Consider the following 13297-nt stretch of genomic DNA (forward strand, 5'->3'; position numbering starts at 1 on the left):
TGTGTGTGTGACTGACTGTGTGACCAACAGCAGCATCATGATGCTGGCCAGGGGTGAGTGTGTGACTGACTGACAGTCTGACTGACAGTCTGACTGACTGTGTGACTGACTGTGTGACTGACAGCAGCATCATGATGCTGGCCAGGGGTGAGTGACAGTCTGACTGTGTGACTGACAGTCTGACTGTGTGACTGACTGTGTGTGTGACTGACAGTCTGACTGTGTGTGTGACTGACTGTGTGACCAACAGCAGCATCATGATGCTGGCCAGGGGTGAGTGTGTGACTGACTGACAGTCTGACTGACAGTCTGACTGACTGTGTGACTGACTGTGTGACTGACTGTGTGACTGACAGCAGCATCATGATGCTGGCCAGGGGTGAGTGACAGTCTGACTGTGTGACTGACAGTCTGACTGTGTGACTGACTGTGTGTGTGACTGACAGTCTGACTGTGTGTGTGACTGACTGTGTGACCAACAGCAGCATCATGATGCTGGCCAGGGGTGAGTGTGTGACTGACTGACAGTCTGACTGACAGTCTGACTGACTGTGTGACTGACTGTGTGACTGACTGTGTGACTGACAGCAGCATCATGATGCTGGCCAGGGGTGAGTGACAGTCTGACTGTGTGACTGACTGTGTGTGTGACTGACAGTCTGACTGTGTGTGTGACTGACTGTGTGACCAACAGCAGCATCATGATGCTGGCCAGGGGTATGTGTGTGACTGACTGACAGTCTGACTGACAGTCTGACTGACTGTGTGACTGACTGTGTGACTGACTGTGTGACTGACAGCAGCATCATGATGCTGGCCAGGGGTGAGTGACAGTCTGACTGTGTGACTGACAGTCTGACTGTGTGACTGACTGTGTGTGTGACTGACAGTCTGACTGTGTGTGTGACTGACTGTGTGACCAACAGCAGCATCATGATGCTGGCCAGGGGTGAGTGTGTGACTGACTGACAGTCTGACTGACAGTCTGACTGACTGTGTGACTGACTGTGTGACTGACTGTGTGACTGACAGCAGCATCATGATGCTGGCCAGGGGTGAGTGACAGTCTGACTGTGTGACTGACTGTGTGTGTGACTGACAGTCTGACTGTGTGTGTGACTGACTGTGTGACCAACAGCAGCATCATGATGCTGGCCAGGGGTGAGTGTGTGACTGACTGACAGTCTGACTGACAGTCTGACTGACTGTGTGACTGACTGTGTGACTGACTGTGTGACTGACAGCAGCATCATGATGCTGGCCAGGGGTGAGTGACAGTCTGACTGTGTGACTGACAGTCTGACTGTGTGACTGACTGTGTGTGTGACTGACAGTCTGACTGTGTGTGTGACTGACTGTGTGACCAACAGCAGCATCATGATGCTGGCCAGGGGTGAGTGTGTGACTGACTGACAGTCTGACTGACAGTCTGACTGACTGTGTGACTGACTGTGTGACTGACTGTGTGACTGACAGCAGCATCATGATGCTGGCCAGGGGTGAGTGACAGTCTGACTGTGTGACTGACAGTCTGACTGTGTGACTGACTGTGTGTGTGACTGACAGTCTGACTGTGTGTGTGACTGACTGTGTGACCAACAGCAGCATCATGATGCTGGCCAGGGGTGAGTGTGTGACTGACTGACAGTCTGACTGACAGTCTGACTGACTGTGTGACTGACTGTGTGACTGACTGTGTGACTGACAGCAGCATCATGATGCTGGCCAGGGGTGAGTGACAGTCTGACTGTGTGACTGACTGTGTGTGTGACTGACAGTCTGACTGTGTGTGTGACTGACTGTGTGACCAACAGCAGCATCATGATGCTGGCCAGGGGTGAGTGTGTGACTGACTGACAGTCTGACTGACAGTCTGACTGACTGTGTGACTGACTGTGTGACTGACAGCAGCATCATGATGCTGGCCAGGGGTGAGTGACAGTCTGACTGTGTGACTGACTGTGTGTGTGACTGACAGTCTGACTGTGTGTGTGACTGACTGTGTGACCAACAGCAGCATCATGATGCTGGCCAGGGGTGAGTGTGTGACTGACTGACAGTCTGACTGACAGTCTGACTGACTGTGTGACTGACTGTGTGACTGACTGTGTGACTGACAGCAGCATCATGATGCTGGCCAGGGGTGAGTGACAGTCTGACTGTGTGACTGACAGTCTGACTGTGTGACTGACTGTGTGTGTGACTGACAGTCTGACTGTGTGTGTGACTGACTGTGTGACCAACAGCAGCATCATGATGCTGGCCAGGGGTGAGTGTGTGACTGACTGACAGTCTGACTGACAGTCTGACTGACTGTGTGACTGACTGTGTGACTGACAGCAGCATCATGATGCTGGCCAGGGGTGAGTGACAGTCTGACTGTGTGACTGACAGTCTGACTGTGTGACTGACTGTGTGTGTGACTGACAGTCTGACTGTGTGTGTGACTGACTGTGTGACCAACAGCAGCATCATGATGCTGGCCGGGGGTGAGTGTGTGACTGACTGACAGTCTGACTGACAGTCTGACTGACTGTGTGACTGACTGTGTGACTGACAGCAGCATCATGATGCTGGCCAGGGGTGAGTGACAGTCTGACTGTGTGACTGACAGTCTGACTGACTGTGTGACTGACTGTGTGAGTGACTGTGTGTGTGACTGACAGTCTGACTGACTGTGTGACTGACTGTGTGACCAACAGCAGCATCATGATGCTGGCCAGGGGTGAGTGACAGTCTGACTGTGTGACTGACAGTCTGACTGACTGTGTGACTGACTGTGTGACTGACTGTCTGACTGACAGTCTGACTGTGTGTGTGACTGACTGTGTGACTGACAGCAGCATCATGATGCTGGCCAGGGGTGAGTGACAGTCTGACTGTGTGACTGACAGTCTGACTGACTGTGTGACTGACTGTGTGACTGACTGTCTGACTGACAGTCTGACTGTGTGTGTGACTGACTGTGTGACTGACAGCAGCATCATGATGCTGGCCAGGGGTGAGTGTGTGACTGACTGACAGTCTGACTGACAGTCTGACTGACTGTGTGACTGACTGTGTGACTGACAGCAGCATCATGATGCTGGCCAGGGGTGCGTGTGTGACTGACAGTCTGACTGTGTGTGTGTGTGACCGACAGCAGCATCATGATGCTGGCCAGGGGTGAGTGACAGTCTGACTGTGTGTGTGACTGTGTGTGTGACTGACAGTCTGACTGTGTGACTGACAGCAGCATCATGATGCTGGCCAGGTGTATGTGTGTGACTGACAGTCTGACTGTGTGACTGTGTGACTGACTGACAGTGTGACTGACAGTGTGTGACCGACAGCAGCATCATGATGCTGGCCAGGGGTGAGTGACAGTGTGACTGACTGTGTGACTGACTGTCTGACTGACAGCAGCATCATGATGCTGGCCAGGGGGTGAGTGACAGTCTGACTGTGTGACTGACTGTGTGTGTGACTGACAGTCTGACTGACTGTGTGACTGACAGACAGTGTGACTGACTGAGTGACTGACAGTCTGACTGACTGTGTGACTGACGACTGTGTGACCATGTGTGTGACTGTGTGACTGACAGACAGTGTGACTGACTGTGTGACTGACAGTGTGACTGACTGTGTGTGTGACTGACTGTGTGACTGACTGTGTGACTGACTGTGTGACTGACTGACTGTGTGTGACTGACTGTGTGACTGACAGACAGTGTGACTGACTGTGTGTGTGACTGACAGTGTGACTGACAGTCTGACTGTGTGACTGACTGACTGTGTGACTGACTGTGTGTGTGACAGTCTGACTGACAGTCTGACTGACTGTGTGACTGACTGACTGTGTGACTGACTGTGTGTGTGACTGACAGTCTGACTGACAGTCTGACTGTGTGTGTGACTGTGTGTGTGACTGACAGTGTGAGTGACAGTGTGCCCCTCCCCCCTTAGAGCAGAAGCCGGACGTGATGTACGCCGACATCGGGGGCATGGACATCCAGAAGCAGGAAGTGCGCGAGGCCGTCGAGCTGCCCCTCACCCACTTCGAGCTCTACAAGCAGGTGGGGGTCACGGGGTCACCGGGGGTCACGGGGTCGCGGGAGGTCACGGGGTCACGGGAGGTCACGGGGTCACCGGGGGTCACGGGGTCACGGGAGGTCACGGGGTCACCGGGGGTTATGGGGTCTTTATGGCCGTCGAGCTGCCCCTCACCCACTTCGAGCTCTACAAGCAGGTGGGGGTCACCAAAGGTCACGGGGTCACCGGGGGTCACGGGGTCACCGGGGGTCACGGGGTCACCTGGGGTCACGGGGTCACCTGGGGTTATGGGGTCTTTATGGCCGTCGAGCTGCCCCTCACCCACTTCGAGCTCTACAAGCAGGTGGGGGTCACCAAAGGTCACGGGGTCACCGGGGGTCACCAAAGGTCACGGGGTCACCGGGGGTCACGGGGTCACGGGAGGTCACGGGGTCACCGGGGGTTATGGGGTCGTTATGGCCGTCGAGCTGCCCCTCACCCACTTCGAGCTCTACAAGCAGGTGGGGGTCACCAAAGGTCACGGGGTCACCGGGGGTCACCAAAGGTCACGGGGTCACCGGGGGTCACGGGGTCACGGGAGGTCACGGGGTCACCGGGGGTTATGGGGTCGTTATGGCCGTCGAGCTGCCCCTCACCCACTTCGAGCTCTACAAGCAGGTGGGGGTCACCAAAGGTCACGGGGTCACCGGGGGTCACCGGGGGTCACGGGGTCACGGGGGTCGGTCACCTGGGGTTATGGGGTCCTTATGGGGTTATGGGGTCCTTATGGGGTCCTTATGGGGTCCTTATGGGGTCCTTATGGGGTTATGGGGTCCTTATGGGGTCCTTATGGGGTCCTTATGGGTCCTTATGGGGTTATGGGGTCCTTATGGGGTCCTTATGGGGTCCTTATGGGGTCCTTATGGGGTTATGGGGTCCTTATGGGGCCCTTATGGGGTTATGGGGTCCTTATGGGGTCTTTATGGGGTCTTTATGGGGTCTTTATGGGGTCCTTATGGGGTCTTTATGGGGTCCTAATGGGGTCCTTATGGGGTTATGGGGTCCTTATGGGGCCCTTATGGGGTTATGGGGTCCTTATGGGGTCCTTATGGGGTTATGGGGTCCTTATGGTGTCCTAATGGAGTCCTTGTGGGGTCTGTGTGGTCCTTATGGTGTCCTAATGGGGTCCTTATGGGGTTATCAGGTCCTTATGGGGTCCTAATGGGGTTATGGGGTCTGTGGGGTCCTTATGGGGTCCTTATGGGGTTATGGGGTCCTTATGGGGTCCTTATGGGGTTATGGGGTCCTTATGGGGTCCTTATGGGTCCTTATGGGGTCCTTATGGGGTTATGGGGTCCTTATGGGGCCCTTATGGGGTTATGGGGTCCTTATGGGGTCCTTATGGGGTCTTTATGGGGTCTTTATGGGGTCTTTATGGGGTCCTTATGGGGTCTTTATGGGGTCCTAATGGGGTCCTTATGGGGTTATGGGGTCCTTATGGGGCCCTTATGGGGTTATGGGGTCCTTATGGGGTCCTTATGGGGTTATGGGGTCCTTATGGTGTCCTAATGGAGTCCTTGTGGGGTCTGTGTGGTCCTTATGGTGTCCTAATGGGGTCCTTATGGGGTTATCAGGTCCTTATGGGGTCCTAATGGGGTTATGGGGTCTGTGGGGTCCTTATGGGGTCCTTATGGGGTTATGGGGTCCTTATGGGGTCCTTATGGGGTTATGGGGTCCTTATGGGGTCTATGGGGTTTTTATGGGGTCCTTATGGGGTCCTTATGGGGTTATGGGGTCCTTATGGGGTTATGGGGTCCTTATGAGGTCTGTGGGGTCCTTGTGGGGTCTGTGGGGTCCTTGTGGGTCCCGTGTCGTCCTGTGTGGGGCTTTCAGTGGGGCGCGGCCGGCTGATCTGTGGGGTTCGGTGTCGGTTATGGGGTGGCGGAGCAGATCGGGATCGATCCCCCGCGCGGAGTGCTGATGTACGGCCCCCCCGGCTGCGGGAAGACCATGCTGGCCAAGGCCGTGGCGCACCACACCACCGGTACGCGATGTGGGGCCGGGATGTGGGGCCGGGATGTGGGGCTGGGATGTGGGGCTGGGATGTGGGGATGGGATGTGGGGATGGGATGTGGGGCCGGGATGTGGGGCTGGGATGTGGGGATGGGATGTGGGGATGGGATGTGGGGCCGGGCTGTGGGGCTGGGGGTATGGGGTCAGGGGCCTATGGGGCCGGGCTGTGGGGCCCGGCTGTGGGGCTGGGGGTATGGGGCCGGGATGTGGGGCCGGGATGTGGGGCCGGGATGTGGGGATGGGATGTGGGGCTGGGATGTGGGGCTGGGGTTATGGGGCTGGGATGTGGGGCTGGGATGTGGGGCTGGGGGTTTGGGGCTGGGATGTGGGGCTGGGGGTATGGGGCTGGGGCTATGGGGCCGGGCTGTGGGGCCGGGATGTGGGGCTGGGGGTTTGGGGCTGGGATGTGGGGCTGGGATGTGGGGCTGGGGGTATGGGGCTGGGATGTGGGGCCAGGATGTGGGGCCGGGATGTGGGGCTGGGGGTATGGGGCCGGGATGTGGGGCTGGGATGTGGGGCCGGGATGTGGGGCCGGGATGTGGGGCTGGGGGTATGGGGCTGGGATGTGGGGCCGGGATGTGGGGATGGGATGTGGGGCTGGGATGTGGGGCCGGGATGTGGGGCTGGGATGTGGGGCTGGGATGTGGGGCCGGGATGTGGGGCCGGGATGTGGGGCTGGGATGTGGGGCCGGGATGTGGGGCTGGGATGTGGGGCCGGGATGTGGGGATGGGATGTGGGGCTGGGATGTGGGGCCGGGATGTGGGGCCGGGATGTGGGGCTGGGGGTATGGGGCTGGGATGTGGGGATGGGATGTGGGGCCGGGCTGTGGGGCTGGGATGTGGGGCCAGGGGTATGGGGCTGGGATGTGGGGCCGGGATGTGGGGCTGGGGGTATGGGGCTGGGATGTGGGGCCGGGATGTGGGGCTGGGATGTGGGGCTGGGATGTGGGGCCGGGATGTGGGGCCGGGATGTGGGGATGGGATGTGGGGCCGGGATGTGGGGCCGGGATGTGGGGCCGGGATGTGGGGCTGGGGGTATGGGGCCGGGATGTGGGGCCGGGATGTGGGGCTGGGGGTATGGGGCCGGGATGTGGGGCTGGGATGTGGGGCCGGGATGTGGGGCTGGGGGTATGGGGCTGGGATGTGGGGCTGGGATGTGGGGCTGGGGGTATGGGGCTGGGATGTGGGGCCGGGATGTGGGGCTGGGATGTGGGGCCGGGATGTGGGGCTGGGATGTGGGGCCGGGATGTGGGGCCGGGATGTGGGGCTGGGATGTGGGGATGGGATGTGGGGCCGGGATGTGGGGCTGGGGGTATGGGGCTGGGATGTGGGGCCAGGATGTGGGGCTGGGGGTATGGGGCTGGGATGTGGGGCTGGGATGTGGGGCTGGGGGTATGGGGCTGGGATGTGGGGCTGGGATGTGGGGCTGGGATGTGGGGCCGGGATGTGGGGATGGGATGTGGGGCCGGGATGTGGGGCTGGGATGTGGGGCTGGGATGTGGGGATGGGATGTGGGGCCGGGATGTGGGGATGGGATGTGGGCTGGGATGTGGGGCTGGGGGTATGGGGCTGGGGTATGGGGCTGGGATGTGGGGCCGGGATGTGGGGCTGGGATGTGGGCCGGGATGTGGGGCCGGGATGTGGGATGGGATGTGGGGATGTGGGGATGTGGGGCTGGGATGTGGGGCTGGGGATGGGGGGCTGGGGATGGGGCTGGGATGTGGGCTGGATGTGGGGCTGGGATGTGGGGCCGGATGTGGGGCTGGGGTATGGGGCTGGGGTATGGGGCCGGGATGTGGGGCTGGGATGTGGGGCTGGGGGTATGGGCCGGGATGTGGGGCCGGGATGTGGGGCTGGGATGTGGGGCTGGGATGTGGGGCCGGGATGTGGGGCCGGGATGTGGGGATGGGATGTGGGGCCGGGATGTGGGGCCGGGATGTGGGGCCGGGATGTGGGGCTGGGGTATGGGGCTGGGATGTGGGGCCGGGATGTGGGGCTGGATGTGGGGCTGGGGTAGGGGCTGGGATGTGGGGCTGGATGTGGGGATGGGATGTGGGGCTGGGATGTGGGGCGGGATGTGGGGCCGGGATGTGGGGCCGGATGTGGGGCCGGGATGTGGGGCTGGGATGTGGGGCTGGGATGTGGGGATGGGATGTGGGCCGGATGTGGGGCTGGGATGTGGGGCTGGGATGTGGGGCTGGGATGTGGGGCCGGGATGTGGGCCGGGATGTGGGGATGGGATGTGGGGCTGGGATGTGGGGCCGGGATGTGGGGCTGGGATGTGGGGCCGGGATGTGGGGCTGGGATGTGGGGCTGGGGTATGGGGCTGGGATGTGGGCTGGATGTGGGGCCGGGATGTGGGGCCGGGATGTGGGCTGGATGTGGGGCTGGGATGTGGGCCGGGATGTGGGGATGGGATGTGGGGCCGGGATGTGGGGCCGGGATGTGGGGCCGGGATGTGGGGCTGGGATGTGGGGCTGGGGGTATGGGGCCGGGATGTGGGGCGGGATGTGGGCTGGGGTATGGGGCCGGGATGTGGGGCTGGGGTATGGGGCTGGGATGTGGGGCCGGGATGTGGGGCTGGGATGTGGGGCTGGGGTATGGGGCTGGGATGTGGGGCTGGGATGTGGGGATGGGATGTGGGCTGGATGTGGGGCGGGATGTGGGGCCGGGATGTGGGGGCCGGGATGTGGGGCTGGGATGTGGGGCTGGGATGTGGGGATGGGATGTGGGGCCGGATGTGGGGCTGGGATGTGGGGCTGGGATGTGGGGCTGGGATGTGGGGCGGATGTGGGGCCGGGATGTGGGGATGGGATGTGGGGCTGGGATGTGGGGCCGGGATGTGGGGCTGGATGTGGGGCCGGGATGTGGGCTGGGATGTGGGGCTGGGGGTATGGGGCTGGGATGTGGGGCTGGGATGTGGGGATGGGATGTGGGGCTGGGATGTGGGGCCGGGATGTGGGGCCGGGATGTGGGGCCGGGATGTGGGGCTGGATGTGGGGCTGGGATGTGGGGATGGGATGTGGGGCCGGGATGTGGGGCTGGGATGTGGGGCTGGGATGTGGGGCTGGGATGTGGGGCCGGGATGTGGGGCCGGGATTGTGGGGATGGATGTGGGGCTGGGATGTGGGCCGGATGTGGGGCTGGGATGTGGGGCCGGGATGTGGGGCTGGGATGTGGGGCTGGGGGTATGGGGCTGATGTGGGGCTGGGATGTGGTGGGCCGGGATGTGGGGCCGGGATGTGGGGCTGGGATGTGGGGCTGGGATGTGGGGCCGGGATGTGGGGATGGGATGTGGGGCCGGGATGTGGGGCCGGGATGTGGGGCCGGGATGTGGGGCTGGGATGTGGGGCTGGGGGTATGGGGCCGGGATGTGGGGCCGAGGATGTGGGGCTGGGGTATGGGGCCGGGATGTGGGGCTGGGGTATGGGGCTGGGATGTGGGGCCGGGATGTGGGGCTGGGATGTGGGGCTGGGGGTATGGGGCTGGGATGTGGGGCTGGATGTGGGGATGGGATGTGGGCTGGGATGTGGGGCCGGATGTGGGCCGGATGTGGGGCCGGGATGTGGGGCTGGGATGTGGGGCTGGATGTGGGGATGGGATGTGGGGCCGGGATGTGGGGCTGGGATGTGGGGCTGGATGTGGGGCTGGGATGTGGGGCCGGGATGTGGGGCCGGGATGTGGGATGGGATGTGGGGCTGGGATGTGGGGCCGGGATGTGGGGCTGGGATGTGGGGCCGGGATGTGGGGCTGGGATGTGGGGCTGGGGGTATGGGGCTGGGATGTGGGGCTGGGATGTGGGGCCGGATGTGGGGCCGGGGATGTGGGGCGGGATGTGGGGCTGGGATGTGGGGCCGGGATGTGGGATGGGATGTGGGGCCGGGATGTGGGGCCGGGATGTGGGGCCGGGATGTGGGGCTGGGATGTGGGGCTGGGGTATGGGGGCCGGGATGTGGGGCCGGGATGTGGGCTGGGGGTATGGGGCCGGGATGTGGGGCTGGGATGTGGGGCTGGGATGTGGGGCGGGATGTGGGCTGGGATGTGGGCCAGGGTCCTATGGGGTCAGGGGGGTTATGGGGTCTGTGGGGACCCGGTGAAGTCCATAGGGTCACAGTGAGGTCTATGGGTCTGTGGGGTCGCAGTGTGAGGTCTATAGGGTCTATGGGGTCCCATTGAGGTCTATGGGGTCCCATTGAGGCCTATGGGGTCCCAGTGGGTTCTATGGGGTCTATGGGGTTCCATTGAGGTCTATGGGGTCCCATTGAGGCCTATGGGGTCCTGGTGTATTCTATGGGGTCCCATTGAGGTCTATGGGGTCTATGGGGTCCCATTGAGGCCTATGGGGTCCTGGTGTGTTCTATGGGGTCTATGGGGTCCCAGTGGGTTCTATGGGGGTCTATGGGTTCCCATGAGGTCTATGGGGTCTATGGGGTCCTGGTGTGTTCTATGGGGTCTATAGGGTCCCATTGAGGTCTATGGGGTCTATGGGGTCCCAGTGGGTTCTATGGGGGTCTATGGGGTTCCATTGAGGTCTATGGGGTCCCATTGAGGCCTATGGGGTCCCGGTGTGTTCTATGGGTCTAAGGGGTCCTGGTGTGTTCTATGGGGTCTATGGGGTCCCATTGAGGCCTATGAGGTCCCAGTGGGTTCTATGGGGCCTATGGGGTCCATTGAGGTCTATGGGGTCTCTGGGGTCCCATTGAGGCCTATGGGGTCCCGGTGTGTTCTATGGGTCTATGGGGTCACATTGAGGTCTATGGGGTCCCATTGAGGCCTATGGGTCCTGGTGTGTTCTATGGGGTCTATGGGGTCCCAGTTGGTTCTATGGGGTCCCATTGAGATCTATGGGTCCCATTGAGGCCTATGGGGTCCTGGTGTGTTCTATGGGGTCTGTGGGGTCCCAGTGGGTTCTATGGGGTCTATGGGGTCCCGGCGTGTCCTGTGGGGTTTATGAGGGTCTGTGGGCCGCCCATAGCCGCCTTCATCCGCGTGGTGGGCTCGGAGTTCGTGCAGAAGTATTTGGGGAGGGGCCGCGTATGGTGCGCGACGTCTTCCGCTTGGCCAAGGAGAACGCGCCCGCCATCATCTTCATCGACGAGATCGACGCCATCGCCACCAAGCGCTTCGACGCCCAGACCGGAGGTGGGGGGGGGGGGGGACCCCAAAATTTACCTGGGGGGGGGGGGGGGCAGGAGGGGGAGCCCCGAAAATGGGGCACAAATCGGGGAGGGGGGGGGAGGCCGGGAATGGGGGTCTGTGGGCTCAAGGGTGGGGGAGGGGAGCTGAAAAGGGGGGGAGGGGAGCTGAAGAGGGGGGAGGGGGAGCCCAGGATTGGGGAGGGGGACCCCAAGAATTACTGGGGGGGGGGCAGGGGGAGCCCGAAAATGGGGCACAAATCGGGGAGGGGGAGGGGAGACCGGGAATGGGGTTCTGTGGGGCTCAAGAGTGGGGGAGGGGAGCTGAAAAGGGGGGAGGGAGCTGAAAAATGGGGGGTGGGGGAGCCCAGGATTGGGGGAGGGGGACCCAAGAATTATTGGGGGGACCCAAAATTTACCGGGGGGGGGGCAGGGGGAGCCCCGAAAATGGGGCACAAATCGGGGAGGGGGGGGGGGAGGCGGGAATGGGGGTCTGTGGGGCTCAAGGGTGGGGGAGGGGAGCTGAAAATATGGGGGGTGGGGGGAGCCCAGGATTGGGGGAGGGGGACCCAAGAATTATTGGAGGGGACCCAAAATTTACCGGGGGGGGGGGCAGGGGGAGCCCCGAAAATGGGCACAAATCGGGGAGGGGGGGAGGCCGGAATGGGGTCTGTGGGCTCAAGGGTGGGGGAGGGGAGCTGGAAATATGGGGGGTGGGGGAGCCCAGGATTGGGGGAGGGGGACCCCAAGAATTATCGGGGGGGGGGCAGGGGGAGCCCCGAAAATGGGGCACAAATCGGGGAGGGGGGGATCGGGGGCGTGTTTGACCTCGATATTTAGGGGGGGGGGGGGGGGGGGACCCCAAAAAGCGGTGGGTGGGAGTGGGGGAGGGGCCGCCGCTCAGAGGAGCCGGTGCCATCCTCCAGACGTCCCCCCCCCCCCACCCCGTGTCCCCCCCTTTTCTCGTGTCCCCCCCTTTTTTCGTGTCCCCCCCCCGCCCCCCAAAAAACGTGTCACAGCCGACCGAGAGGTGCAGCGCATTCTGCTCGAGCTGCTCAATCAGATGGACGGCTTCGACCAGAACGTTAACGTCAAGGTTCGCCCGCAGCGACACCTACCGGCTCTCCCTGGCCCGGCATGCCGACCGCGGCGCACCCCGGCGGCCTCCATGCGCCGGGCCTGACCCCATCGGGGCTTCCGTGGTGGAGCCGTGATAACGTCCTTACGCCCCATAGCTGTGCCCCATAGCTGTCCCCGCACCCCATTGCTGTGCCCCATACCCATAGCTGTGCCCCATACCCCATAGCTGTGCCCATAGCTGTCCCCGCACCCCATTGCTGTGCCCCATACCCCATAGCTGTGCCCCATAGCTGTGCCCCACACCCCATAGCTGTGCCCCATACCCATAGCTGTGCCCCATACCCCATAGCTGTGCCCCATAGCTGTGCCCCATACCCCATAGCTGTGCCCCATAGCTGTGCCCCATACCCATAGCTGTGCCCCATAGCTGTCACCGCACCCCATAGCTGTGCCCATAGCTGACCCCACACCCCATAGCTGTGCCCCATACCCCATAGCTGTGCCCCATAGCTGTCCCCAGACCCCAGACCCCATAGCTGTGCCCCATAGCTGTCCCAGACCCCATAGCTGTGCCCCATAGCTGTCCCCACACCCCATAGCTGTGCCCCATACCCCATAGCTGTGCCCCATAGCTGTCCCCACACCCCATAGCTGTGCCCCATTGGTGTCCCCATACCCCATAGCTGTGCCCCATACCTGACCAAATACCCCATAGCTGTGCCCCATAGCTGACCCCCTTCCCATAGCTGACCCTACCCCCCATAGCTGACCCCATAGCTGACCCTACCCCCCATAGCTGACCCCATACCTGACCCCCAGCCCATAGCTGACCCCATAGCTGACCCTACCCCCCATAGCTGACCCCATAGCTGAGCCACACCCCATAGCTGACCCCATAGCTGACCCTACCCCCATAGCTGACCCATAGCTGACCCTACCCCCCATAGCTGACCCCATAGCTGAGCCCTCAGCCCCATAGCTGACCCCATAATTGACCC

At 62.0% G+C, this 13297-nt stretch overlaps 2 protein-coding genes across 2 annotated transcripts; both read left to right on the top strand.

Moving 5' to 3' along the window:
- The first annotated feature begins 3331 nt into the window (after positions 1-3331).
- LOC136050015 (26S proteasome regulatory subunit 6B-like) lies at positions 3332-12402 on the top strand. Its single transcript, XM_065738631.1, is given in 6 exon segments — positions 3332-3355; positions 3946-4055; positions 5962-6055; positions 11060-11101; positions 11104-11226; positions 12239-12402. Coding segments are annotated over 6 exon segments (549 nt in total). The 5' UTR covers positions 3332-3339.
- LOC136050014 (shematrin-like protein 2) lies at positions 4645-5922 on the top strand. The gene is made up of 3 exons (XM_065738630.1): positions 4645-5047; positions 5216-5325; positions 5905-5922. The coding sequence occupies exons 1-3, from the start codon at positions 4645-4647 to the stop codon at positions 5920-5922; spliced, it is 531 nt and encodes a 176-aa protein (XP_065594702.1).
- Positions 12403-13297: the final 895 nt, after the last annotated feature.

This window comes from Cyrtonyx montezumae, unplaced genomic scaffold, assembly GCF_038088225.1.
Source record: "Cyrtonyx montezumae isolate F1298 unplaced genomic scaffold, pur_monq_1.0 scaffold_228, whole genome shotgun sequence".
NCBI lineage: Eukaryota > Metazoa > Chordata > Aves > Galliformes > Odontophoridae > Cyrtonyx > Cyrtonyx montezumae.

Excerpts from the sequence above, each read along its gene's own strand:
- LOC136050014 (XM_065738630.1), top strand. The coding sequence starts at position 4,645 with ATGGCCGTCGAGCTGCCCCTCACCCACTTCGAGCTCTACAAGCAGGTG. Across the intron at positions 5,048-5,215 it reads TGGGGTCTTTATGGGGTCCT|GTCCTTATGGGGTCCTAATG; the intron begins AATGGGGTCCTT and ends TGGGGTTATCAG.